Genomic DNA, 27,114 nt, shown 5'->3' on the forward strand with positions numbered 1-27,114 from the left:
AAACATAAAGCCAGATCTACAATGGAATGGTTTAAATAAAAACATATTTATGTGTTAGAATGGCAAAGTCAAAGTCTAGACATAAACTCAGCAGAGATTCTTTGGCAAGATCTGAAAACTGCTGACAAGTCAATTTTATTTGTATAGCATATTTCAGCCACAAGGCCAAAGTGCTTTACATCAAAGAACTAAAAAGTCATAAAAATAACATACATTTACCATAAAAAGAAAAACAAAGAAATTAAATTCAAAGTAAAATCAAAATTAAAATCATATACATAAAATATATTGATACATCTACCAATGATTAAGATTCAGAAACAACTGTAAATTGGTGTGGTTTTAGCCTTGATTTAAAGGAATTCAACTGTGTTGCAGTTTTCTGGAAGTTTATTCAAGATTTGTGGTACATTGAAGCTAAATTCTGCTTCAAAATGCTTGGTTCTGGGGATGCAGAGCAGACCAGAATCAACAAACTGTTAGCAGTGGAATAGTTTGGTGAAAAAATTGCTTTATTATGGTTTATATTTATTTTTATCCATGCACTTATTCCACACATTTATTATTCATAATATTTTAATTAAACAAAATTTGATCAAAATATATATTAATTTCTGTATATTTTTAGGTGTCACATACATTCCAAGGTTGGGTTTAGGCATCCAACTAACCTTTATAAAATATTCAGTCTTATAGCACAGAGTAATCATATTGCCATCTCATCCCCAGTGTAAGAGTTGGCAATTTACACACAATTCATGTGTGTAAACAGCGACACGTGAATTAGAAAGACACTGTAGTAATTAGCAGGACCTTCCGGCAGACAACCAATCAGAATGAGAGGTTGTGTGAATATTCATGAGGTCCTGCTATTACACAAACCTGCCATAGGGGGCGCTGTGGTGATACACAGATTATACACAAAATCAGGTTTATGTGTATTAACCGGACATCTCGTTTTTTTTGCATTTTTGGGGTTATTAGACCAATAGAAACCTTTCTACGCTTTTAGATTTTTGTCAAAATTAGCAGGACACCGCTCCTGTCCCGTTAATTCAAAATGTCCTGCTAGTGTTGTGTGTATTCTGACGAAATGTCCTGCTAAACCACATTTACCAACGCACACACACACACGCACACACACGCACACACACACACACGCACCCCGCCCCCCCCGCCCCCACACACACACACACAAACACACACACGCACACACACACGCACGCACACACGCACCCACACACACATCCAAACAACTGAATATTGATCATCCCCAGTTCTGGGACTAATTATTTTACGAGCTCTATATATTCAGTCATATCCAATGAATTACAATATTATTAACAGGTTAATTGTAATTTGATTCACTTCAGAGACATGTAAAAAAATGAAGAAGTCAGCCTTCTGAGGAACATTTTTAGGATTAGAGGACTAATGTCCCACCAAGAGAGAAACTCATCGTTTATCTTTGGTTGCATTGATTACTGCAGCAGCTTCTTCACAGGTCTGTTAACGAATCAGACAGCTGCAACTGATCCTGCACACTGCTGATTTCAGCCATGACATGTGAGAGCTTGCATGTTTGTTGCTTGCTTGTTGTTTTCATCATGTAAAGCAAGTTTATCTACCTTGTTCTGAGGATACCATACAAACAACCTTACCTTGCCTAAAGTGAAACACATTAGAAGAATTCCCCACAGATGGATTGTTTCGAGTCTTAATTTATGGTAATTATTAAGATTTTTTTTTGCTTACATGTTGCTAAAACATGACTTTAACATTAAAAAGTTGTGCGAGACCAACATTCTTTTTTTACATGTGGGCTTATGAAAATATGCTTAATATCTGCTTAAAAATCTTTATTTTCAAAAGGTTCTTTTATTCTTATAAGCAGGCCTAATCAGAATACATTTCACTGACTATGACTGAGGAGCGGGTATGCTGGATTTTCTGAATCTCTGATCTCTGCTCTGGCTCTGTCTTTCTCCTCAGTGACCATGCATGAACTGTTTTCTCTTATTCACATTTGACTGCTCTGAAAGGTATGACTGCATTGCTTCTTTGCAGGCTACAAAACTGCATGAACACAAATGTTTGAGGTTGTCATGAGGTGCCTCAGCATGGGTTATGTTGGCCTAGAAATACCAGTAAACCAACCAGGAAGCCAGCGCAGAGGACCAAAAGAAAACGGGCTAAAGCGAGGCCCAATTTTTCAGGGCCTGAAGAGCTGGAACCATTCACATTCCATAACATGGAACACTAATCCTCAAGAACAAGCATTTGGCCAAACCTCTGAGCTTAGCTGATGGGTTGCTTGACTGCTGCATGTTCAGAATGCAGGTCGCTGGACAATAGAGCACTGGAATAGCTGCTACTGGACTTTGTCATGTCAAGGAAAGGGGATGGCACGCCATAAAACTCTCTAGAGAAGTTTGGATTCTTGGTTTGCTGTAACACCTGGCTGAAAATCCATCAGTTCTCTAAGGGGTTATATCAGATATACAGTCAGTCACAGATACCTCCTAGGTAAATGATGGAGCCCCAGAGTAATGTGGCTCTTTCCATTTCCAGGACTTTCAAGAAATCTTTGAGCAGTGTAGACAGGCAGGGCCGTCGCTGTCCATGGTTCTGTAAACTCTTTTATTCACAATGAAATGAAGTGAGTTAAGATATCCACCATTCAGCCAAGCAAAGATTTATAAGTTATGTCCAGCTTTATTTTCTGTTTATGTTGCACTAACGTCATTCTGGTTTCAGGTTGCAGGTACGCAATGAATTACGCCAAGGGTTAGGGGTTTTGGATTTCACAGGGTGGCAGCTGCAATTTGGAGCTTAAAATGTCTCCGCATTCAGTGCATGCATTCATTCACTCTCTTGTTTGTTCATCACAAAAAAGGAAGCCTATACAAGGCAGATTTAGGACAACTGGCTTTGGAATTTATGTTTGTTCAAATGTTAATATTTCAGAACAACTGCTGACTTGATTGAAATGTATTATTTTCCAAAGCTGGATTTGAATAAATTTAATATGTTGATATTGAAAAAAAAATTCCATAGTGCATTACTGTTGCATTTATGTTGAAATTCTGGCCATGGTATTTTTATTTAGAGATTTCATCTTCATTTATAAAATCCAAGAGTTGTGTCTGGAAACATTCCAGTTTTTAGTAAATGTTGACCAAATTCAATGTAAATTGAGCTCTTATTTAGTTACTCTATGCCGAGTTGAAAACCAATTTAAAACAGAAAAGGTAAAAAGTTAATTTGTAAACTAAGAAAAACGTAAAATTACAGAATGAAATGAAAGACGAGATGGTTTCCACCTGTAGATGTCACTGTTTCCAAATCAATGGTTCCATTCTCATTTACTGCTCAGCATTTCAGGTTCTGGATGAGGTTCTGTGCTTACAGATGGGATTTTTGATCAAACATTTGCGTCATTATTTGAAAGCAAAACAATTGTTATAGATATAAAATAATGATCATGATGAGAATAGTTGTTAGTCAGGTTGACTGGAAACAAGAAAACTATTTCAATCAGTGATCTCTTTTTTACGTAGACATTTCATTAGAATAAAAAACTAATTTAAGGAATGACTGGTTGGTTTAATGTTGTTCATCTGATAAAAATAAGACATTTGCTGAAGCTCCCTAAAAGCCACTAACTTTCTGCTTAGAGAGCCTGTCCATTCACATTATGCCAATTGATTTCTCTTTGAGATCTTTCAGCTCAGAATTAGCTAACTAGTTATTAGTCATTATAAATCTAATAAATCTTACTCTGAAGGATTTACTCTGCTAATATGATGAAAGAAGACATCATGTAGGAAGAGATTCAGAAGACAAATGCCAGTGAAACAGATGGCTTTCAGACACAGGCCACAAAAGGCCCTAACCTCTCTCAAGTGCTGCATTCCTGCAGAGTAATACTAGAGTGTGGCATTCATAACAAGGTGCAGCAGCAAGGTGTAACACTCTGTATGATACCGTTTCTGCTTTCAGGAGGGCCAGCCTTGTTTATCAACTGCAGCTTTTGGTCGGCTTTTCAAAAAACTGCCTTAAAGTCTCAGGCGGCATAGCTTCCCAGGCTCCCCCTGGGAGGAACTTTTGTTCTGGCCAGGAAGCCTCCCCTGCCTGCAGGTATAGGATGACAAGGTTTTATATGCCGCTGCCTATAGATGGGAAAGAGGCAGGGCAAAACCTGAACTTCAAATGAGTCGTGCTGCTGCTTGTGGTGAATTATACTACTGATGACTGCAGGTTGTACTCAGCATCTTACGGTGAAAGAGCGACTGCAGGAGGAGGCGGATATTAGCAGGAAAGATGGACTTCCTCTTCATTTGGCCATAAGACAGCAACAGACTTCTCCATTAGAATAAATTGACAATTTAGCCACAGGTATTAGTTTGTCTTCATTTTCAGTTTCAAATATATAAATATTATAATGATAATTCCTGTAATTTAATGAACTTTTCTTTTTGAATACCTCAACATTTTGCCAACAATCACTACAATCCGGTAGCCAACCATCATCAGTGTGTGAATGTCCTCTATGAGATGGCAATGGGATTTATTGACCATTATAAATAAAATCAGTAATAATAAATAATAATAATAATAATAATAATAATAATAATAATAATAATAATAATAATGATTATTATTATTATTATTATTATTATTATTATTATTATTATTATTATTATTGTTGTTGTTGTTATTACTGATTTTATTATTATAACTTTAAACTTTAACAAAGAAACATTTTCACCAGAAACACAATAACTATTAATGACTTCTGATTTTAACAGGGGAAGAATATCAGAATCAGTGCTTACAACACACACGTTTACTAGAGGAAGACTACACACACACTCGCACACAGTTGTTTTTTTTTTTTCCTTCTTTGGGTCAGTACCATTATGTTTTTTTATGTTGGAACCAGGCAGCAAGTGAAAACTGAAACAACATCCATATTGGTAAAATGCAGAAATAGTCTTATCAATAACTTACATCTCAGACCGCAAATAAATATTCATATCATTTGTGAAATATACAAAGTACTTCTTTCAGTTTACACACAGTAGACTATCACATTGAAAGAACATTGCAGATGCTCGTGCCTCAAGCTGATTTCCTTATTCTTCTTAATGTGAATCTGACAAAAAGTGCTTCTCCATGTACAGTCCCCTCTTCAGCTTCCATAATGATTAATAGCACTTAACAATCGGGAAATAGTACTTGGATTCTGACAAACATAAAGCTTATATGCTGCTGTACAGACCAGCTGAACATATGCTCTGAGGGTAGTTGATGGATGAGGCTTGTATATACAAAATAGGATGGATATTACAACAATCTTATAACATTTGTTTACCTGACAGTTGCATTTGTAAGAAATCGGACATCAGTTATCAGAGGATTATACAGCAGTGGAGTTGTAGGCCAGAGTCTCCAGAGAGCGGCAGGTTTTAGAAAGGTGTAAAAACCAGAAACACTTTGGTGTTACTGGTTTTGAGTTTCCCTTCCCTTTCCCTTTGAGTTTCCCTTCCTTATTGATTGTACCCTTTAACTCTGTACACCAACAAGAACTTCCATCAATCCAGAATTTGGGATCCAAGACATTTTCTCACATCCTTCCTTGCAGTCAAGCTGCAGTATGTGCCGAGATCAAGGATCCGTGTAGATGAGTTGTAGCAGAGGGAGATGAAATCCAACCTCACCTCTAAAAGTCTGCTGACTCATCAGGCTGTCAACCTCAACCTTTCCTATCACGATGCCGGCGTCTCCGGCGTTCACCACGCCGACCCTGCTGATGATGCGTGTGCTGGGCACCTTGAATGTCCCTCAGCTTTCTAACCATCTCATGGTCCTTGTTGCCCAGCACCCGAGGCAAGAATAGTGAGGCTTTATCAGTGCTCCGAGTTTTAAAGCCTCGCCGTGGCCGCCCTTTCCCGTTGATGGAGATGTACCATTGCCTCCTGACAGTGGCCCGACGCTTGCTGCTGCTGCCTGTTCCGGGTGACAGGGGTTGCTCTGTGAAGTGTTGTCGCGATGCATAAGTGTTGTACCCCAACTCATGGATTCGTTCCACAAATTCACACTCCTTGTTGAAAACCTCCTGGGGAAAGGAAGAGGGGAAAAGGAGTGACCAAGATTTTTGGAGGATTAACCGTGTTTTTGTTTTTCTCCTTCAAGGTTTCTTATAAACTAAAAAGTTGACTGCAAATAAAACAAACTCACTCAGTTTTAACTTCATTTAATACTAAATGTTTTGACTTATGTGAAAACATTTTTGAACTGTTGTCCTAAATGTGCTGCAGTGAAGCTGAGGAGGACACAGTGACTCGTGACAGAAAGCTGAATAGTGTGAATATTTATTTGTCTTAACTAATAAAATGGGGAATTAGAGTAATTTTCATTTTTTTTAAGTATTTTTTGTTAATATCTGTATGTTATAATCATTTATGTTTCTCAGAGTAGAGCGGAAATAAATTAACCACCTACATTTGGTGTAAAACAAAGTTGTGGTTCATGATCTCTGGGACATAAACAGTAGAAAGACAGGCTGTAATTGTGTACTGACCGAGGCGTACAGCCTTCCTTTATCGTTCATGGCTAGATATTTGCCTGAGAAAAGCCCTTTTATGGCCACGACACCCACATCCACTGCTGTGATCTCCATGATGCCTGCAGAAAAACAGAAATATTAAAGGTAAACTTGAAGTCATATTTTCCATACCTAGTGCAGCTCTACCGTTTACATCAAACATAAATAAGCAACGAACAATTTTTTTCTGTGCTGTTAAAATTGATTTCTTGCGGAAGCCTCATCATGGGGGTCCGTTCCGTTTATTGACGCATTGAGCGCCGCAGAAAGGCTTCAACAGGCTCTCATTAGATAAATACATCCACTTTATGCTAATGCTGCTTCCCGGTACCCGGAGATCAACCTGTATGTCGGCAAATTTCAGCCTGAGCGAGGAGCTCCGAGTAGCCGCGAACACACTTAGATGGATCACTAAATCACACGAATCATTTCTGTGAGTAATGCAGATTCAAGCCTAAAATACATAATGAAAGCAAGAAAAAAATAGAAAGTAAGTAAGTAAGTAAGAAAGAGATGAAGAAAGATGGCGTTTAAATTTAGCCCGATAAAAATGTTCCTCTTAATTTCCTCCAAATCTTGAAGTTCTTCCCAAACGTGAGCCCAGGTCTCCTCGGGTTTGTAATGATCCACTTAAGCTTCTAAAAGTTATGTATTGTTTGTAAAAACAGAAAAAAAGCTACTCACTGAACGGATTATTCTCCTCCAGTGATCCATCAATCCTCCCGTTAGGATGGATCTGTAGATGATATTTGGTAGCGCAGTAAAGTTTCCTGCGCCTCGGCGCTCCTCCGAGGTGCTCATACACTCCTCCGCGGCCCCCGGCGTCTCTCCGCTGCCGGGGGTCACAACCCTGGCTAGGCGAGCAACGGGCCCGGGGCCAAACGGGATCCAGCAGGCTCACCAACACCAGCAGATGAATCATCAGCATTGTGGCATGGTCGGCGGAGAACGATTGTTGCAAAAATTCGGATAACACCCGGCCAGCCCTCCGGGTCCCATGTACGTGTCGGACCCCTAAAGCTGGAGAACTCCAGCCCCGGTGTACATCCAAGCCCCACGGGCAGCTCTGACAGCACAGCCGGCCCCCGGGTTGGGATCCTCCTTGCCTCTCCTGCAGGAAAGCCCTCGTGTGAAGCTGACTGAGAGCCTCGCCTCAGACTGAGTGCAGATATAAAAGAAGCTTGTGGCGACAATAGGCTGAACTTCGACCAATTGATACAAAGGAGAGGGGAGGCAAAAGGTATTAGCCCTGTGTGAAGTGAGAGACAGCGGCATGGATAAAATTACATAGTGGCAAAGTGCGAAACAGCTCTCCTCTCTGAACTCCTCTTCTTAAATATCCTAAAAGAGCAAATTAGACATCCCAAATTATACAGGCAGTCTGAGCCTGCGCCAGCCACTGCAGCAGGTGAGGAAGAACTCAGCTGCTGGGACCTTCTTTCATCTCAAAACTCAGCAAAATGAAAAGTGAACCTTTGTGTCTCTTGGGTCTTTTTAAAGTCACCCATCCTCAGCTTTACTCTGTAGAGCTTAGAATGTTGAACCTGATGCACTTGTTCATCCTAAACAGAGTAGGAGCATCTGCTGCTGGTACTTGATGTACAGAATCCGATCCACAGCTTCCAGAAGTGAAGTAACCTTTGTCAAGTTTCCCATCTTCTTTGCTCCTTAATATTTATAGGCTCCTCCTGACCTGTTACCTTTTTCTGCCATTATTAAAAGCCGTTTCTGGGAAGAAAAGACAAATTCGTTTTGTGTCACAAGGTTCCCTGTCCGCTCCTCACTCTGCAGAACCTCCTCCCCAAGCCTTAGTCGTTATACTCACCAACAGCATCTCCCAGACTTTTCCCAACCCAATGCCCCAGCTCTGGCTAGGCAGCAGCCGGTGGGCGGAAGAGCAGCAGGCTAAATGACTACTGCCTAAATTGCTTCCATCTTGGTCACATTATGGTTTGCATTCTGGTAATTAGCACCATCTTCTACAAATCTCTCTGCCCTTTGGCGCTACTCCATTGCTGCTATGAAGGCCTCTGCTGAGAATCCCCCAGAGAGCAGACGGTTAATTTGTCTTCCCCTCCCATACATCACCCAGCTAGTTGCCTCTGTCACTTAATTTATCCTGATGATCAGGAAAAAAATCTGCTCTTTTAATTACAAATGGACTTTATGCCTCCAAAACCCCTCTCAAGTCAGACAACACACCAAAACATCAGCCAGGCCGTGTGTATCAGTGGTTGTTCTGGTGGCCATTTCTAAGCGAGATGGCCTTGATGTGGTCAAATGCTGAAAAGGGTGGAACCTCAGATGTGGTGTGCTGTTTCTCCCAGAAACTATTTTAATTATGCTCCCCTACACGCCGCCCACAAAGCCTCCCAGCAATAGGCCAGGCAAGCGCTCTCAATTTGTGAAGCATACGCTCACGTGTATGTCTTCCTTTTTAACAACAGAAAGAGTGTGTGTGTGGGTGTGTGTGTGTGTGTGTGTGTGCGTGTGTGTGCGTGCGCGTGCGTGTCTGTGTGTGTGTGCGTGTGAGTGTTATACGGCAAAACGTAAGAGGAGGACAAGACCTTAAACATCGCTTGTAATCAGGATTACAACAAAACAGCAACTTTAGCTCCACTTTGACGTTTGCCATCATACAGTCTAAAAGCTGACATAGGATGAAAGCCAAATGCAAGATCCTCTGTCTTTTTCTCAGGCCTTTGGGCTGTTCAATTTAGACCACCATGCCATACGAGTGAGATGTTGAAACACACCAGAGGGGCATGTAAAGCTGACAGACAGGAAATCATAAAAAAGGCAGAGCTGCTGCCATAGGGATGTGAAGACTACAGCCAGAGCTGCTGGGTAGTTTTTCAGGTTGTTGAAGTCGATCCATGATCACTTCCCTCTGGTGGTTCAAGAAAGACTAAAAGGCCAACATTAATATGACATGATGACATGCACCCAGAACATGGAAAATAAATTATTTCCAATTTATGAATACCATAATTTATTAAAGATTGTCCACTCTCCAGTAAACTGTTAACATTATATTTTAGCGCAACTTCAACACAATAATTTTAATGAGCATTTTGCGATATCGGGAGTTGGAAGCAAAAATAAGACAAGTGCATTTTGAAAATATGTGAGCACGTTGCGCTGTGCCTCAGTGTGTGAGGAGACGATCAGAGCAGCTGTTTGATTCCCTGACCTGGTTACTGATTTCCCAACCTTTCAAATTGTTTGCCAAAGACAAATCAGCTCTGTTTGGGATCTTTGTCCTGTTACCTTCACAATACAAAGTTGACTAATTGGCCCTTCATTGAAGCCAGGAGCCATTCGACTTCACATTACACTGCACACTTGCATCCAGACCACCTCCCAAACAGAGATCACATCCGATCATGTCTCTAGTTCACGTTGGGGATGTTTGAAGCTGCGCTCACAAGAAATTTGATTTTTTTAAATGCTTTAAAACATCCAATTCATTCAGCTTAGAAGTTTCCAACCATTTCCTTTGTCATTACACTCTTGAAAAATGAATCAATACCAAACCACATGAAGTGCTCTGACACAAAACCCAAAAGCATACATTTGAACTTTTTCTCCTTTTTTTCTCCAATCATGAATGAAAGCAAGGATTTTTCAGAGCTCCTTTTTTAATTGACCTCCCCAAAATTCTCCCCCACTACCAACTCTCAAAACCCCTCTTAGCACAAAAGGGTTTCTTTTCTGCAATAATACAAATGTTATTAGCAAGGCCCTTTTCTTGGCTCCCTCTTTTAATGGAGGGAAAAGGAGGTACCAGTAATCCAGAGCAAATCAAAATGACCTTTGAACCCTTTCTGCTGTACTTTTTCTCATGGACAGATTTCTTTAGTGAAGCGGTGATCAGAGGGCTGAATCCAGCCGCTGCCTCTCGTCTCCTGACAAATCGCTGCAGAGCCTCTTTTGTCCCCAGGACTTTGATCTCACCTGCTTGTCAGACTCTTCAGAAAGAAGTCCAGTACAGTTCCAGCACATAGCAAACAAATCAGCAACTATTTTAGCACCCCCCCCCCCCTACACGCACTCACCCACACGCACACACACACGCACGCACGCGCGCGCGCGCGCGCACGCACGCACACACACACACACACACACACACACACACAGCTCCCTGACCCTCTTGTGTTTGCTGTCTGCTTTCTTTCCCTCGCCCTTTTTCAGTTTGTCAAACTGGTCGGTTGATTTTCTTATAAGTTTGCCTGTTTTAAACAATTGAGATTTTTTTCATAGTTTTAGTTTTTGTTTCTGGACAGTGTGGTTGGCACTGGGACATTTTCACACAAGGCCTGTGGTTTGAGCCTCAGCTGGGGCCTTTCTGTGTGGACTTAACATGTTGTCCCCGTGCACATGAAGGTTTCCTACAGGAAATCCGTCTTGTTCCCACAGTTCAAGAGCAAGCATGTTAGGTTAATTGGTGATTCTAAATTGCCCTTAGGAGAGAGCTTGTGCTCGCAGGATTGTTTTTCTCACGTCTTTGTGTTTCCTCAGTAATAGACTACCCGTCAAAGCTGCAAATTCACAGACTCAAAGCTATTTAGTTTGCCATAGCTTCTCTTTACTGAGCCCAAGAAAAACTGTCAAAAACATTTGGGCATCAATAGAAATCTTTATCTAGACAACTTACCACCTTTCATTTTTCCACCACATTCTCATGTTATTTAGAGAGTGAAGCCATCTTTTCTTTCTATTTAATGAGAGGGAGGATCTTTCTCCAAGGGCAATGCTAGCAGTGAGAAAAATTTGTTCCAGGCTCTTAGTTCAGTCAAGACACGTGTTGATGTGATTGCACTTGACATAACCTAAGCAGACCTCTCAGCAACAAAGTGAGACAGGTTTGTCTTATCACTTTGCTTTGTTGAGGCTCCACTATTCTGACATTAATGCTTTGGAAAGTGATTAAAGGTCGCCAAATTCATTTTTTGTACTGTACCAGTGTACTAGTACAGTACAAAATGCCATCTCATAGAGGGAATGTTTCCTGAGGGAAGGAAATAACTTACACCACATCCCAGCCCCTCGTTCATTAGACCTTGAGAAGGAGCAGTACCGATTATGGAAATGAAACATGGAGGGGGTAATTATCCAACCCAGCAAGATTGTCATAATATTAGTGAATGGAATGTATTTTAAACTTTTAATTAAATCTCAAATAACTTAAGAATAGCAGAACTCAGGGGAGTGACCCCAAGAGGTTTCTTTAGGTAAAAATCTGTGAGGGTTCAAGGTTCTGTGGAAGCAGGTCCAAGCCTGCACTGGCCTGGAGAGTGAGCAGGCAAGTGAGTAAAGTGGACCTGGCTCAGCATTATCACAAGAATTTTATTTGTCCCATTGGTTGAGATGTTCAGGGGAAGGTTCTGGCAGTCAGGTTTCTGGGAGAGCAGAACAGGAAAAAAATATTAGAAGATTAGTAAATGCTCACTTGGGTTTTTGTTATGTCAAGAAACCAAAGTTTCACCACGGTGATGAAACTGTGTGAAGACGGAGCTTAAACATCAGTCTATGATGAGTCCAGAAGCACAAAAGAGTTTCTGCCATCTGCTGCACCTACAAGAAAAATAGGAAGGTGAAAAAAAACATCCAACATGGCTCAGATTGTCTCTGGAGCCTTCCAAAGCTGCCACAGCCTCATAGGTCAAACAGGCATGTGATGTAAATGTCTTCAGGTTGATATCGAGAGGCCACACTCCCCACACTCATCATATATAAAAGGGTTTTGTGTCTCTGGTTAATGGTTGATATGATATGTGTCTCAGTACACTGCCAACAATTTGATTCATTCACATGAGAAGGAAAAAAAAACAAAGTGATACGATTCACATTTCTATCAGAATGCAGTTTTATTATGTCATTTTTTATTAACACAGTAATTTGATGCAAATTTCACAAAACCCATAAACTGGATTTTATTTTAATAGATCAGGCACACATCTGGGTGAGGATCAGTTCTACTCTCTGTGACGTTTCAGGCCATGTAAAGCACAATGCTCTAATACTGCAGAAAGACAGTATTACATTGTTAGAGCTTTATTGGTAGCAGATTTGTCTCCTTTAAATAGCTTTGTTCATTTGCCGTTCTGTACCAGTGAACCAGAGCTTTTTTTTCCCTTTTTTTCTGTGACTACTTCCTGTTTATCAGCCTCGGTCAGGAGATGGCTGATTGAGCAAAGCCAGGTTTTAGTGGAAATTTCCTCCTGTGAAACAGTGAGAGCTTCCTGTCTACTGTCATCACATGCTTTCTCAGGATGAGGCAACAGCTTCATGACATGATCAACTCAACTGAATCCATCATCATAAACAAGATTGAGAGAATTGTTTCTAAAAGGATCTGTATATATGACTGCATTGAAATGTTGTGAACTGGACCGATAATTGTGTATCAGATAAAATATGAAGCTGTTTGTCTTGGAAAGTGTCTTGATTCATGTTGGGAAGTGGTGCTGTACAAACACAATGGAAACTAGGCTGAATTTGTACTGTACTGTGCTGACTATACTCAGTTAGACCATAGGTATAATAATGACAACCTTTTAATAAATTAAACTGAGTTATTTTTGTGAACTGGAGACACACATGCCTAGCAGATAATATCAGCTTTATTGGATATTTTTTGGGGAGCTTTACTGAAGTTACCTGATGCTGTCCAGTTATCATACCATTCAAACAACGCTTGGCTACAAGAACAACACTGTGCAGAGGATAGAACATTTCATCTCTGGTGTTGGACTGGAGTTAACACTGCAATATTTGAAGAGTGGCATTTTAAGAAAATGTCAAGGACAATGGTTGTCCTCCTGCAGAGTCAGACAAAATAGTTTGTCCTGTGAGTTCATTGTAGATAAAATTGGTTTTAATGCATAAAAGAAGAAATGTGAGTGAGGCTGAAAGATGGCTGGAAGGTTAAAGCATCTTCACAAGTTGATTCCATTTGCTCTTTAAGAAGAACTATACTCCAAAATAATCTATGTACCGTTTTTGTCCTTTTCTCTTTCTTACATACTTTCTCTTCCTTGCCACTCTCTCTTTCTCGCACTGTCAGTCTTTGTCTCTCTTTCACTTGCTTTCCCTCTGTAACTAGATAAGTCTGTCCTATACTTCTACAGCTCTTTGATTGTTAGCTGCAGGTTTCAGATGCCCGTAGAGTGGCTGCACCTTCCAACAGGCAAATGATTGTGGAAGGATGAAACTTTAGAGGGCATCAATGGCTGTGGCAGAAACACACAAGTTCTCTCTCTCTCACACACACACACGTGCGCACGCACACACACACACACGCACGCACGCACGCACGCACACACACACACACACATGCAAACACCCCCATCCTCCCACAAACAAAAAGCATCACACCTACTCTTGAGCACCAGCAGCAAATTGTGGCTGTGACCAAAGCCTCTGGCCCTGTCATCATATATTTAATTCCTAATAATGTAAAAAGAAAACTGAGAGGTTAAAAAATAACCACCACCAGCAACACTTTGGCAGACAAACAATACAATAAGTGCACCATCTTCTTCAAGCCATACAGTTCAAGTCTACGCTAAAATAACAAAAGTAAATTAGGAGGTAAAACACCTTGTTACCATGGCACAGCTCCCAGCTGAGAGACAAATAACTATGATGAAAACACATGAAGGACTCAATGTTTTTTATGACACCACTACAAGAGTAGTAGTGTGATAAAGGCCATGATCCATTCATTTGGGTTTGTGTCCTGATCCATTTTGGATTGTGATTCTTATTTAGGTTTTGCTATTTTTAGTTCATTATTGTTGTGGTTATCTCCTGTGTTCTATCTGCACATTTTGCTTTACTTATGTCAGTGTTAAGCTTTTCTCCTTATAAGATAAGATAAGATAAGATAAGATATTCCTTTATTAATCCCACAGTAGGGAAATTTGCATTGTTACAGCAGTGCAATGCAAATTTTTATATTGGACAGAGCAGAACCAATATAAAAATATAAAAATCTAAGTATATATGCAAAAAATACAAGGGAATATAGAAATACTGAAACAGTATAGTGTGAAATATAAAAAATCAGTAAATTCCAGGTGTATATGTTAAGGTAGGCAGATAGGTGATGTTATACATAGATTAAAAGTAAATAAATAATAAATGAAATAGTGATTGTGATATTGCACATAGTAACAGATAGGCAAGTTATGTTATCCATGGTGAATTTTGATATTGCACACAGTTGAGCAGTATACCAGTGATAAGTGAGTAAAGCAAACAGCTTTATTGCCTGTAGTAGAGAGTAGTGAACTACTGAGAGCAGCAGGTGTTGTACAGTCTGACGGCGGCCGGAAGGAAAGACCTGCAGTATCTTTCCTTCACGCACTTAGGGTGCCACAGCCGGGCAGTAAAGGAGCTTCTCAGTGCTGTCAGAGAGTGGTGCAAGGGGTGGGACAGGTACTCCAGTATGCGCTGAAGCTTAGTCCTCATTCTCCTGTCTGCCACCTCCTCCACTGGGTCAACATGACCTAGCCCCAGGACAGAGCTAGATTTCCTGAGGATCTTGTCCAGTCTCTTCCTGTCAGCAGTGGAGATGCTGCTGTCCCAACAGACCACTCCGTAGAAGATGGCTGATGCCACCACAACATCAAAGAAGGTCCTGAGAAGAGCCCCCCGCACACTGAAGGACCTGAGTCTCCTCAGGAGATGTCTGAGAAAAGACTGAGTCTGCTCAGTCTTTTCTTGTAAAGGGCAGCTGTGTGGTCAGTCCAGTCCAGGTTGTTGTGAACACCCATGTACTTGTAGGACCTCACGATCTCAATGACCATTCCCTGAATGTTCACTGGCACAGAAGGAGAGTTCTTGTTTTTCCTGTGTTGATCTGCAGACAGTTCCTCTGGCACCATTCCACAAAGTTCTGAGTCAGTTCTCTGTACTCTGTACTGTACTTTTGATTTGATATCTTTTGGTATTTTAGTTCACCTTCTGTGTTTGCTGTGTTGGTCTTCTTCCCTCAGTCTCCCTTCTCGGCACTCTACACCAGTTATTCTGCATTCACCTAATTATACTTACCTGGCTTTCATGTCATTAATCACACTCCCCCAGTATTTAATTCCATTCTTCACTGCTGGTTTCTTCTTTTGGGCTTGCACCGGCTCCATGCCTTGTTCTGTTTTTGCCAAACCTGTAAATCTTCTTATTTATCCTGGAACTCTGGTCATCTCCACCACCAAACATCATGACATATGACTACAAAACACCACCAGCCTAAAGGAATCATATGATTGGCTGGTTTTTACACCATTTATAAAGTTGTCCCATAGAGTTTGCATGATTGTAGAGAACAGAAAGTAGCAGTCACTGAGTAGATAGTCTTTTTATTTGCATAACAGAGCAGAATAACATGTGATTGTTTCTTTCATAAAACAATAATACAATCTGTGGGTTGCATGGTGGCCTGGTTGGTTTCACTGTTGTGTTGCATTAAGAAGCTAAGGGTTTTAAATCCTGGAGTCTGAATGGTATCCCCAACAAAAATATGTACACTGACTTAAAGCTACAGTATGTGACTCTTATAAATATGTTTTACATATTTGTTAAAGCTACCACCAAATTGAGCTCTCTGCCTCCTCCCTGTAATCCTACTGCCATCTGCAGAAACACATCACTTTGTCAGAAACAACCAGTCCGAGCCAGGAGGAGGGTCTCAGTGCTGTCAGTCACATCGTGAACATGCTGCTCGATGTACTAATGGTGGAGAATGGTGGAGAATGAAAACTGTTTATCCACTCTCATTGGTGGCCATGGCAACTCCCCTGAGCTTTCACAACAGCATCACACACAGCGAGCGGGAGGGAGGGTGAGAAGCGCGTACATTTATTTTATATAAATAGTGTGTAGATATTACACATGTGGAGGATTCAAGTTACATGTATGGAGATCTGTAGATTTACACCAGCTGAGAGAAACTGTTACAGAACCATTTCAAAACAAGTCTACATTCGAGATCATAAGATGTAATGATTCTAATGATAAGCATGTTGTTTGGATGTTATTTAGGTGCATGTACATTTTACAAAAATGTTTAGAGTGTAATTAACAGGAAATTCCTGAAACACTGGGGTTAGTACACACTTTAGCCAGTTTTACATCATCATAGACTGAGAGCCTCCTGACCAAGAGAGAAGCTTCTGCTCCAAACCCAGTCTGCAGCTGACTGCGTAGGCAAGAAAAATATGACTTTTTACAGCAACGATAAGCAAGTTTTAGTTTAAAGCCAAACACTGGGGCACTTAACGAGCATGTTGCTGACACCATTATGCCCTGGAGGTGTTTTGCTGCTAGTGGGACAGGAACTGGTACATTGCATGAGGAGATCTTCAACCTCAGCTCAAACACTTGAATGGTAAAGATCTAAAACATAATCCCAGTAACATCAGAAGTGCTTGGAGGTTTTGGAATAGATATAGTAGGCAAGCATTGAACTGACACAGTAACCTTTCTAAAATTGTCAACCTTGAAGAAAAGAAGTGGGCCATTTTTAAAAATTGTCATTCATAATAATTTGCAAAAATGCTTTCTGTAAGATAATTCTACCCTTGAATATAGAAAGGGTCAAACAAATCATCAAAATTAGTGGGACATTCATGTCCGTGATAATTTCATGTAAATTTCAGAAGTTAGTATAATGAAAACAGCAACACATGGCCTGTGTCCTCCTTTTCATCAGGATGGAACTGGACTAACATCTGGAGTTTTTGATGGATGGGTGGAAGCTCCCTGTGTGTGACAGTGATGAAGCAGCTGCCATAAGAAGCTCATTTAAAACCGAATGTTTTTCCATTTCCCTATTTACTCCGGGACTATTGACAAACTGTGGGTTCTCTGCAGGGGGCATTGGGTGAAAAAGCTCTGGCTAATGGAGAGGAAGATGGATGAGATGGTTTTGGTGAAATGCTTTGGTTGTGACAGATTCATGCTGTCACTGCAGGTGAGTGTAAATGAATTAATCCTGGCTTAGATTCTTTTAGGAATGAACGCAATTGATTTACTGAAAAAGTGGATGCCTTTTCTATAAGGTTTTCCTTAAATGTTTGTAGCTTTTATAGCTGATTCACTGCCAAACAAAGTGAGTTATTTCATCACTCAGTGAGCTGGCTGACCAGATGACAGAGCTCTGCCAAAGTTCCTCCACATGAACTTTTCTAAAATGAATCCTTTGAAGACAGGCTTTCATGGGTCTAGACCAGTGTTTCTCAACCTTTTTAATCAACATTAAAACATGGGTAGAACTGTAACTACATTAATCATAGCTCTTCTTCTCTTCAGTGTTTGTCAGTTTCTGGTGGTGCAGCTCTGTGCTGCCTTCAGGAAAATGGGACATCAGAGTATCATCCATAAAACCTCACCAAGATGGCATTTATTGTTCAAACCAGAGCGTTCAGTGGAAAAACAAAAGTTCCAGATCCTTTTAATAACATACAAATATGAGACAGAAACATTGATTATATCTTTATATAGACCTGTCTATTGCTTTATAGATTGATAGTTTTACTGGACAGAAATTACAAAGAACAAATCTGGTTCTTAATCAAATCCTAATGAGTCAAATTGAAAGTGTCATGGAGTCATCAGCCTCATGACATTAACACTGACATGAAAAATAATATTGAAGAAATAAATAAATCAAATCCAATTAAAAACATAAATAAGTGATCAGTTCTTCACTGTTACGGTCTATAAGATATATTTATTCTCAGTATTAGATATGGTCTCAACAAACCCATGGCACTTCAACAATATTATTTTACCTTTTATCTGGAAATAGTGTCTGTTTATTCTTGCCATACTGTCCTCTGTATTAATTATTGCTCGAAAGGTCTTGCCATACCAGTTTATTCCTCTGCATTTACTTTAGTTTCTTAGTTTATTCTTGCATTTTGTTCTTCATTCATTTCCATTTAGTTTCATTTGATTAGTATTATCCTCTCTTGGTTTATTGCTATTTCCACTTTAGTTTCTTTCCTGTTGCTAGATTTATTTGATCATTTATCCATTATAAGACGAATAATATTCACTCATCACCTGCTGTGCCGCCTAATCAACACATGATGTGTTTCACATCACGTGTTGATTATTTCCACTGTTCAGCGTCGGATTCTCTGTTTTTATGCCATAATTCACATCTAGTTCGTCGCTCCGTTTTATGTCCCGCTTCTCCTGTTTCAGAGTTTTGCTCAATGTGCACGTCTTTTTTTTTTAACCCCCTAAGGTGCAGGGCTGTCGGGAAGCGTATCGATGGGGAGAAGGCAGACTGACATAAACCTTTTAAAACAACGGAAACAATTTCTGCATTCTGATTATTGAAATTTAAAAGTGCTGTGTTGTTCTATCACCCCCGTTTCATACCGGACCACTTACAGCACCAGTGTTAACGCTATAAAATGAACGCTCTCTATCGTGGTATCACCCATGGAGGGATTTCTTGATTTCTTTATTTAAATGGGTTCATTTTTCAGAGGGATACACAGTGGGGGTGTCGTGATTTTAGCTACCAGTAGCAGGAGAACGGAGCTGCGCCAAGAAGCCAACAGAAGCTAACAGACACTGACTAGAAGAAGAGCTGCCATCGATACCATTGCAGCCAAGCATGATTTAATGTTACACAATACAGTTTTACCAAGTTGCTCAAAGTCTAAACTGGCATTGTTGTGTATTTAAGGTGTAAAGTTTACCTTCGACCAAATGCCCCCCAAAGGCATCCCAGCGCCCCCTTTTGTAAAAATGTCCGCCAGCGCCCTCTGAACGCCCCCTGGGGGGGCGGTACCGCCCATGTTGAGAACCAGACTCTTGTACAAAAGTAGTTAATTGGTTCATGTCTTCATATCTCATCATAGTGCTAGAGATGGAATTATCTGGTGAAGCAGTCTTTGCAGAAGACTAAATAGCAGTTCAGGATTCAGTCATTTATTAATTGCTAGGTGTTTCTGCTTGCTGCAGAGATCTAAAACACTTTGGCACCAGTACACACAGTACACACATGTAACAAGTCAGAATAAAGGTACCGAGACCAGAACTAGCCCATTGTTTATTCTATAGACAGTATAGAATATTGACAGTATAGAATAAAGGATATAAATTCTATTGATTTTATATCCTTTTTCTTACTGTCAATGTCAAATTTATTTATATAGCACTTTTAGAAACAGGTAAAAACTGCATCAAAGTGCTGTACAAAAATGATAACACAATAAAATAAATTGATGACAACAACATCAATAAAATAAAAATAAAACATCACAACAGAAAAGTTACAGTATCAGGCCTCCATTAAATGCCAACGAATACAAATAAGTTTTAAGAAGCAAATTAAAATGGCTGAGACTGAGGGCAAATCTAATCCAGAAAGGTAACTTATTCTAGAATAATCAGTAGAATTATCAGTAAGGTGGTGATTGTGTTAAACACATGTAAGCAACAGCCAAACAGGTATTTCCATTTCGCATGTGTATTAATGATTATATTCTATTCAAATCAGTTTGTTTCTATGTTCACAACTAATTTAATTTCAAAGCACTTTACAAAAATAATTTTAATTCAGTCACATTCCAGTTATCAGGCAGTACAGCACGCTCAGTTAATCATTCAAAGTAGGTTGCATTGAGTCATTACTTATGACACAAAGCACAAGTCAATGACAAGCACCCAATTTTTGCAAGCACCCAATTTTTAGCAAAAATTGGGTGCTTGCAATATATTGAAATGACCCTTAACTACTTTAGTGTTTTCTCCAGCTAACCATGTGGATCAGTTTGTCTGGATGTTCTGACCACTGAAATTTCCAAATAACTAAATAAATATTCAAAGTGTTTCATAATGTGAAAACTGTGAAGTTGTTTAAAACAAATTCCTGAATTTTCAAATCTGGGCCTGGAGATTAAACATGACTAAGCATTACGGACCTTTTAACCCTGCAGAGTATAGATGGCTTTCTTTCAAAGTGGATGGACTTAAAACCACCGATTCAATTCAACTGTGACTGTGGAAGTCGAACTGCTATTTTACTCTCTGAAGAGAAAGACTTGGCAATATGTGTGTGTTGCTGGCCGACATGGTGCACAGTCATCACAGAGACTGTGATGAGGGTGGCAGATAGATGCCACACTTATGTTAATGAGGTCTACATGCACCGTGAAGCATGGTGAGAGTCTTAATAAAAAGCAGACTGGCGTGTGTGTTTGTGTGTGTGCAGTGAGTTGCATACTTCAGAGAGGAGGTGTGACACACCATAATGCTTTTCATTCCCCAATAAACACGTAGCACTTCCTGTTGCCAGACTTGCTCCAAACAGGAAGCATGGGGTCGAAGTTGTCTTGTGCTGCTCTGATGATTTAAGGATTATTAGTGTGGATCAACACAGAGGGAAAAAAGGTCCCAGATAGCACACGATGTTCAATCAACGTTGAAAAATAGTTAGAATTGTTGATTTTTGGTTGAAGTCGACAAATGACGGTGGATCAACCATCAAACAACCATCCAATCAAACCGTTGAAACTGTGTCATTGAATCAATGTTGTTTTGTGGTTGAAATCTGATGACTGAAATAAGGTCTGATTAATGGTTGATTTTTGGTTGAAGTCGACAAATGATGGTGGATCAACCATCAAACAATCATCCACCTCTAGCCAAGTAACTAACGTTTGAAACTGTGTCATTGAATCAATGTTGTTTTGTCGTTGAAATCTAATGACTGAAATGCATTTGTCTGATCAACATCTCATCAATGTCAGTTGTTTTGCCGCACCCCTCCTCTCCTCCTTATCTGAGCTCTGGGTCAGAGCATTTTATTATTGAGCGGGGGTTATCATGTTTTAAATTAAGCACTGTAGAGGATAGTCGGTGCTGATTCCTTTCTATACATTTTCTTACTAGTTCATAACAATTCTTACTGACTGTTTGCGTGATATATATTGACACAAAAACATCTACAACTTACTACAAGGAGTGGAGCGGTCCACCCCCACCATTTACATGAGTGGGATGGCCCAACCACACAGCTGCTTTGCTGTTGGCTTGTTGGCAAAAGATGTTAATTCAATGTTGAATTATTATCACAAAGATTGCATGTATGGTTGAGGTCAACAACTGACGGTGGATCAACTATAAAACACACTCTAAAAAGAAAATAGTTGAACCAACTTAATTGAATTGCTTCTGTAGGTAACAAGCAATTCAATTAAGTTTATCCAACTGAATTTATTAAATTTAACCAATTCAATTTGTTAATTTATTTTTAACAAATTTATTAAATATGTTTAAGATAACAGATTTAAGTCGGTCTTACTCAAATCATTTAGTTTACTTCAAAAATGGTAAATAAACTTACATAGCACTTTTCCAGTCATTTTGACCACTGAAAGCACTTTACACATCACATTCACACATTTATTTAATGCACAGATCAGTTGGGGTTAAATGCCCAGGGGGCACATTGACATGTGGCAGGAGGGAGCTGGAATTGAACCGTCAACCTTCCCACCACAAGACAACTGCTCTACCCACAGAGCCACGGAGGCTTACCAGGGAATCTGTCCCTGGTTAGCTTGAGTCATTGTGTCAGACGAGGGACACAAATGTGGTATCGAGCTTAATTATTTCAAGTAAAGTCAAAGTGAATTCAATGTGTTTCAGCACTGGAACTCCAAGCCCTGCAAGCTTTAGGCATTTCCCTAATTTGGCACACATGATTTTAATTGATGTCTGATTAACGGGGTTTTGCTGCAATGAAAACACGCAGGTCAGTTTGCCTGAAGGACAAGGTTTGGGGAAGAACTGGCGATCTAAATGTTCAATCAATGTAAGCTGTTTTTCACACCCCTCTACACACCCCTTTCCCCCCACCACCCACCCACCCCTCACCTGGGCCCATCTACCCCTCCATCTCCTCCCCCTTTCCACTCTCCTCCCCTCCTCCTTGGGCTCCGGGTGAAACAATTTTAATTTTAGGTGAGGGTTTTAAATGTTCACATTTTATTTTGTTTAAGATTTTTTGGCTCTAGTGCAGTGGTCCCCAACCTTTTTATTACCGCGGACCGGCCAAGACTTGGAAAATTTTGCTGCGGCCCAGGGGTAGGGGGGAGGGGGGGGGGGTGAATCGTCAGATAAGGCTTCTGCATGTTGGTGTTCCCGCTAAATCCTGAATATACCCAATTTGCGTTGTCTTGGCCATTTTATCGCAGCCTGTGGGGTTTTCCCTGATTGGGAACGAGAATACAACTTGTTGAATGTGACAGGTAGCCAATCATAAAGTGCGGTGACATAAGAACAGAGGGGAATCCCAAACAGCTGACATATCGCAACTGAGAGTCGGGTGGATATCGGAGATGATATGTGGAAATGTTTATTATTAAATCTAAAGGTCATTGTTATGTTTATTCAGTTAAAAATGTTAACTATGAAAAACACAGTCACCTCCAAATCATAGCGCAGCAAATAGAGCGGCTGCTCCTGTCGTCTTTTATCCACCGCCTTTTCTTTTTGTTACGTCTTTTATCTCTTAAAATGACTCCGCAAACTATCACTATTGCTTCCACATCGTCATCCGTGTTTGGTTATTCTAAATTCCCATATGCTATGTTGGGAGTTTTGTGGATTTTCTTCTGGAATCGCAATGTTCGTGACTGGAAATGGTTCGTGTTGCTCCTGCCGTGTGGCTGAACACGAACCCATCGAACCTGTTGTACTTTTATCAGCTCTGTGGTCACAGAAGTTTGGAGAATCGGCCGACAATTCTTAAATCTTTCCGTCTAAATCAGACTTAAGGCTCACAAGCTCTACTCATCTCCTCTCAACCACTGCCCAAACGCTCTGACTTTGGTCACTATGGTAACATTTATACATCCCTTCAAAATAAGGTACAGATACGCCACAAAAACGAACATTTTACTTTTGTGAAAATTTTAACTCACGATAATGACTAATGGAAGCCCCGAGCTTGTTTCTCTGCAACGAGTGTCCCATCTGGGAGTGATGGGAGACAATAACACCCGAAGTGTTGCTTATATCCACAGCCTGCTTGGTCTCTACGTGGCAAAGCAGTTTGAAGCTTCATTGCCTCATTAGCAGCCGGTCACCGCATGTTACGCAGAGCGCAGTGTTGTGTTCAAGACCACCTAACCCAAGACCAAGACAAGACCAAGACCAGAGTGTATCAAGACCGATACAAGACCAAGACTTTTAGGGTCCGAGACCAAGTCAAGACCAAGACCGAGGGAAGTCGAGACCGAGTCAAGACCAAGACCGAGGGAAGTCGAGACCGAGTCAAGACCAAGACCAGCGCCCAGCGCTACATGACACAATAAAATGTAAAATATAATCAAAATTACTTCTCAAATTGATCTGAAAGATCCATATTCCCATAAAAACACACAGATATTAAATACCTAATAAATTTAACCAATATTAAATTTAACAAACTCTTTGTTCTGCTTTGCTTCCATCTCTGTGCTACGATCTGCTGTGGTCTTGTGCCATCCCTAAAAAGATAACGCCCTGGGTGTTTACCCATGTTGCCCATGTCAGAAACCACCACTGTCTGCACTATTAAACATAGCAATTGAGGCAAAAGCCCTGACGCTCAACTATGAACACTGACCAAGGAGCAACAAGCAAGAAGCAGATACTTGTATGCCAGTAGTTCCCAAACTTTTTGTCCTGAGCCCCCCAGTGGTTTCCAAACAATTACCACCCTCCACCCCCCAAACAAATAGCTGTGTGGTTGAACAATGTGTTTTTGAGGGGGGGGGGATCATCATATTTGGTTTCATCAAACTAAACAGTTTCTCCTGCAGGGCTTTGGGATTCTTTTTTCTATCTCTCTTGAAACCTTGATCTCCTTACTCCTTAATAATGTTGGCTAAATTGATCAAGAACCTAATGTTTTTAAACAAAGATACAATAAAAATGCAGTTTTTTATGTTTTTATAGAATATTTGCGTTAATTTCCACAACAGAGTAGAACTGAAAGTACAAATGTTTTTAGATCAATGTTTTTTTTATTATTAGGTTGGAAACTTTGTTCTTCTTTCATGTCATTTCCCTTACATCAGTGGTTCCCAAACTTTTTCTCCTGGACCCATCAAAAAATGGTCTCGAGACCGGTATCGAGACCAAGACCGATCTCGAGTGCTATAACACTGGCAGAGCGGCTTGTAATGTGGGACTCACCTACCGGTCCGGGATAAATCCATTCTCCTGTCTCTTCTCTGGGCCTTTTTTCCTTTGCAAAGAAACTTTCCAAAGACATCTGATCTGTTTCTTACTCATTTTGCTGCTTGTGGGCTCAATGTTGGCGCGCAAGTAACGAGAGAATCCGGTTAAAGGTTTTTCAAAATAAAAGATCCTCCAGACTCAAATAATACATAAAACGGAAATATTTCATTATTTCTTGCGCGGCCGGTACCAATTGGTCCACGGACCGGTACCGGTCCACGGTCCGGGGGTTGGGGACCACTGCTCTAGTGGCCTTTATTTGATAGTTAATTGACAAGAAAGGGGGAAGACATGCAGCAAAGGTTGCCAAGGCCAGGAATCGAGCCTGCGGAAGCTGCGTCAAGGACTAGGCGCAGGGGTGGGCAACTCCAGGACTCGAGGGCCGGTCTCCTGCAACTTTTAGATGTGTCTCTACTTCAACACACCTGAGTCAAATAATAAGGTCGTTAGCAGGACTCTGGAGAACCTGACTGCACTGAGGAGGTGATTCAGCTATTGGATCCAGGTGTGTTCTACCAGGGAGACATCTAAGAGTTGCAGGACACCAGCCCTCGAGGACCAGGATTGCCCACCCCTGGAAGACCTCCATGTGTGCAATCTGTGAAGTTTGTTGCACCCCTCATCACCTTCTCATCTCCCCCTACTCCCTCGTAAAGCTCCCCACACCCACCTGCTCCTCCCAGCCTTCCCCTCTTTACCCCCTCTCATCCCTTCTTCCCTCCCCCCATCCTTGAGCTCTGGGTCAGAACATTTTATTACTAAGTGGGGGTTAATCATGTTTCAAATTACGCACTACATGTTGAGAACATTGGGTTGTGATTCCTTTATGTACATTTTCTTACTTGTCAGTAATAATACTGACTGTACATAATGTGTTGACACAAAAACATCTACAAGTCTCTACTAGGAGTTGTACAGTCCGACTCCCCCTTTTTACACTAGTGGTTTCTCCCAACCAAACAGCCATTATGCTGCTGGCTTGTTTGCAACTGGCTTCTGAATTGAATTCTCCTTTGAGCAGTTTTATGGTAAGTTTTTCAATATTACTTTGATCTTAAATGTGTTTATTGAAAAATAAGGGCATTGTTTTGTGCCTATACTAATCCTGGTTATTTTGGGGCAAAACAGATATTTTTAATAATTGAGGTCATGTCTCATTTTGTATTATTTTCATCTTGCCCACCGCTCCAGGCCTAAGTATAAAATCCTGCGAGATTTTGTGAGATTTGAGTTTTTAAAATAGGGCGGGGCCTATTGTTTGATCTGGGAGAGCATGTGGTGGACAAAGAAGTGTGAGGTTGGCTGCTCCAGGTAGGCTTTTAATTGTTGTGATAGTAATCACTTGTTTTTCATTTTTTATTATGATGTGCTTAGGGACGTGCTTAAATGTGCCTCTGTTCCAGAACAGCTGAGTTAGATGATTGCATGACCGTCTGCAGCCATCAAGAAGTGGAGAAGGATGTTAATCATCCACGGATTAAATCCAGGTGAGACAGAAAGAAAACACTTAGAACATGTAAAGCAGTTGAAACACTGAACTAAACCTGCTAATGAATCTTTCAATGTCTTTCAGAACTTTTCAAATGTTTATCATATTTCTAACCGGCACCTTCCTCACTTTTATTTTTGTGTTTTTCAGTCGTTGCTCTGCAGTTTGACCGAAAGCTGACTCTTGAGGGCTGGAGCGAAACTGTCAAGAAGTGGCTTCATTACACACCAGAACGAGAGGAAGACATCGCAAGGAATCAAAGTGACGCCAACCAGAGTCAAACTAGGGTTACCACAACTTGTACTGTTTCCCTAGTTCATACAATACAAAGCTTAACCTCATGGACTCTGTTCTTCTGTGGACAACAGACTGTTGTTTTGACAGTCAAAAAGGTGTCAAATATGTTTAAAGATCTGTCCCTCTTTTCTTAAATAAAATGTTATATCAAACCCATATTGTCATTTTTAACCTTTTGTACACAGGTCTGCCAAGGTCTGCCAGTAATATAGTGTGTTTAACACAAGTGAAGAAACTTTTAGTGGCATGTTATGATGTAGACCTGTCGGATGTAAAAATGTACATAAATCATTAGCTTTCATTCAATATAAATGCAACACAAATCTGAATGTAGATCCACATTCAGATGATGGTTGAATCAACGTTGATTCCTAACTGATTCAATAATATTTGTACCGCACTTTTCATTAGAAAAAATCTCAAAGTGCTACACAGTGCAACTAAAATCGTAGATAAAATC

General features: G+C 40.4%; 1 protein-coding gene and 2 long non-coding RNA genes across 3 annotated transcripts in view; 2 read left to right on the forward strand and 1 right to left on the reverse strand.

The window, feature by feature from the left end:
• Nucleotides 1-27,114, forward strand: part of LOC145550988 (uncharacterized) — a 180,878-nt gene that overhangs the window by 76,439 nt on the left and 77,325 nt on the right. The gene's annotated exons all lie outside the window — the stretch shown is intronic.
• On the forward strand, nt 1,504-26,806 carry LOC103462293 (uncharacterized). Its single transcript, XR_001776438.2, has 5 exons — nt 1,504-1,566; nt 1,993-2,042; nt 17,489-17,588; nt 26,272-26,355; nt 26,508-26,806. It is a non-coding gene; the product is annotated as an uncharacterized LOC103462293 (long non-coding RNA).
• fgf3 (fibroblast growth factor 3) lies at nt 4,723-8,421 on the reverse strand. The gene is made up of 3 exons (XM_017303902.2): nt 7,295-8,421; nt 6,587-6,690; nt 4,723-6,121 (listed from the first exon to the last, which is right to left on the reverse strand). The coding sequence occupies exons 1-3, from the start codon at nt 7,536-7,538 to the stop codon at nt 5,759-5,761; spliced, it is 711 nt and encodes a 236-aa protein (XP_017159391.1). The 5' UTR covers nt 7,539-8,421; the 3' UTR covers nt 4,723-5,758.

Source organism: Poecilia reticulata, chromosome 3 (genome assembly GCF_904066995.2).
Source record: "Poecilia reticulata chromosome 3, P_reticulata-male-v2, whole genome shotgun sequence".
In the NCBI taxonomy this organism is placed as follows: domain Eukaryota; kingdom Metazoa; phylum Chordata; class Actinopteri; order Cyprinodontiformes; family Poeciliidae; genus Poecilia; species Poecilia reticulata.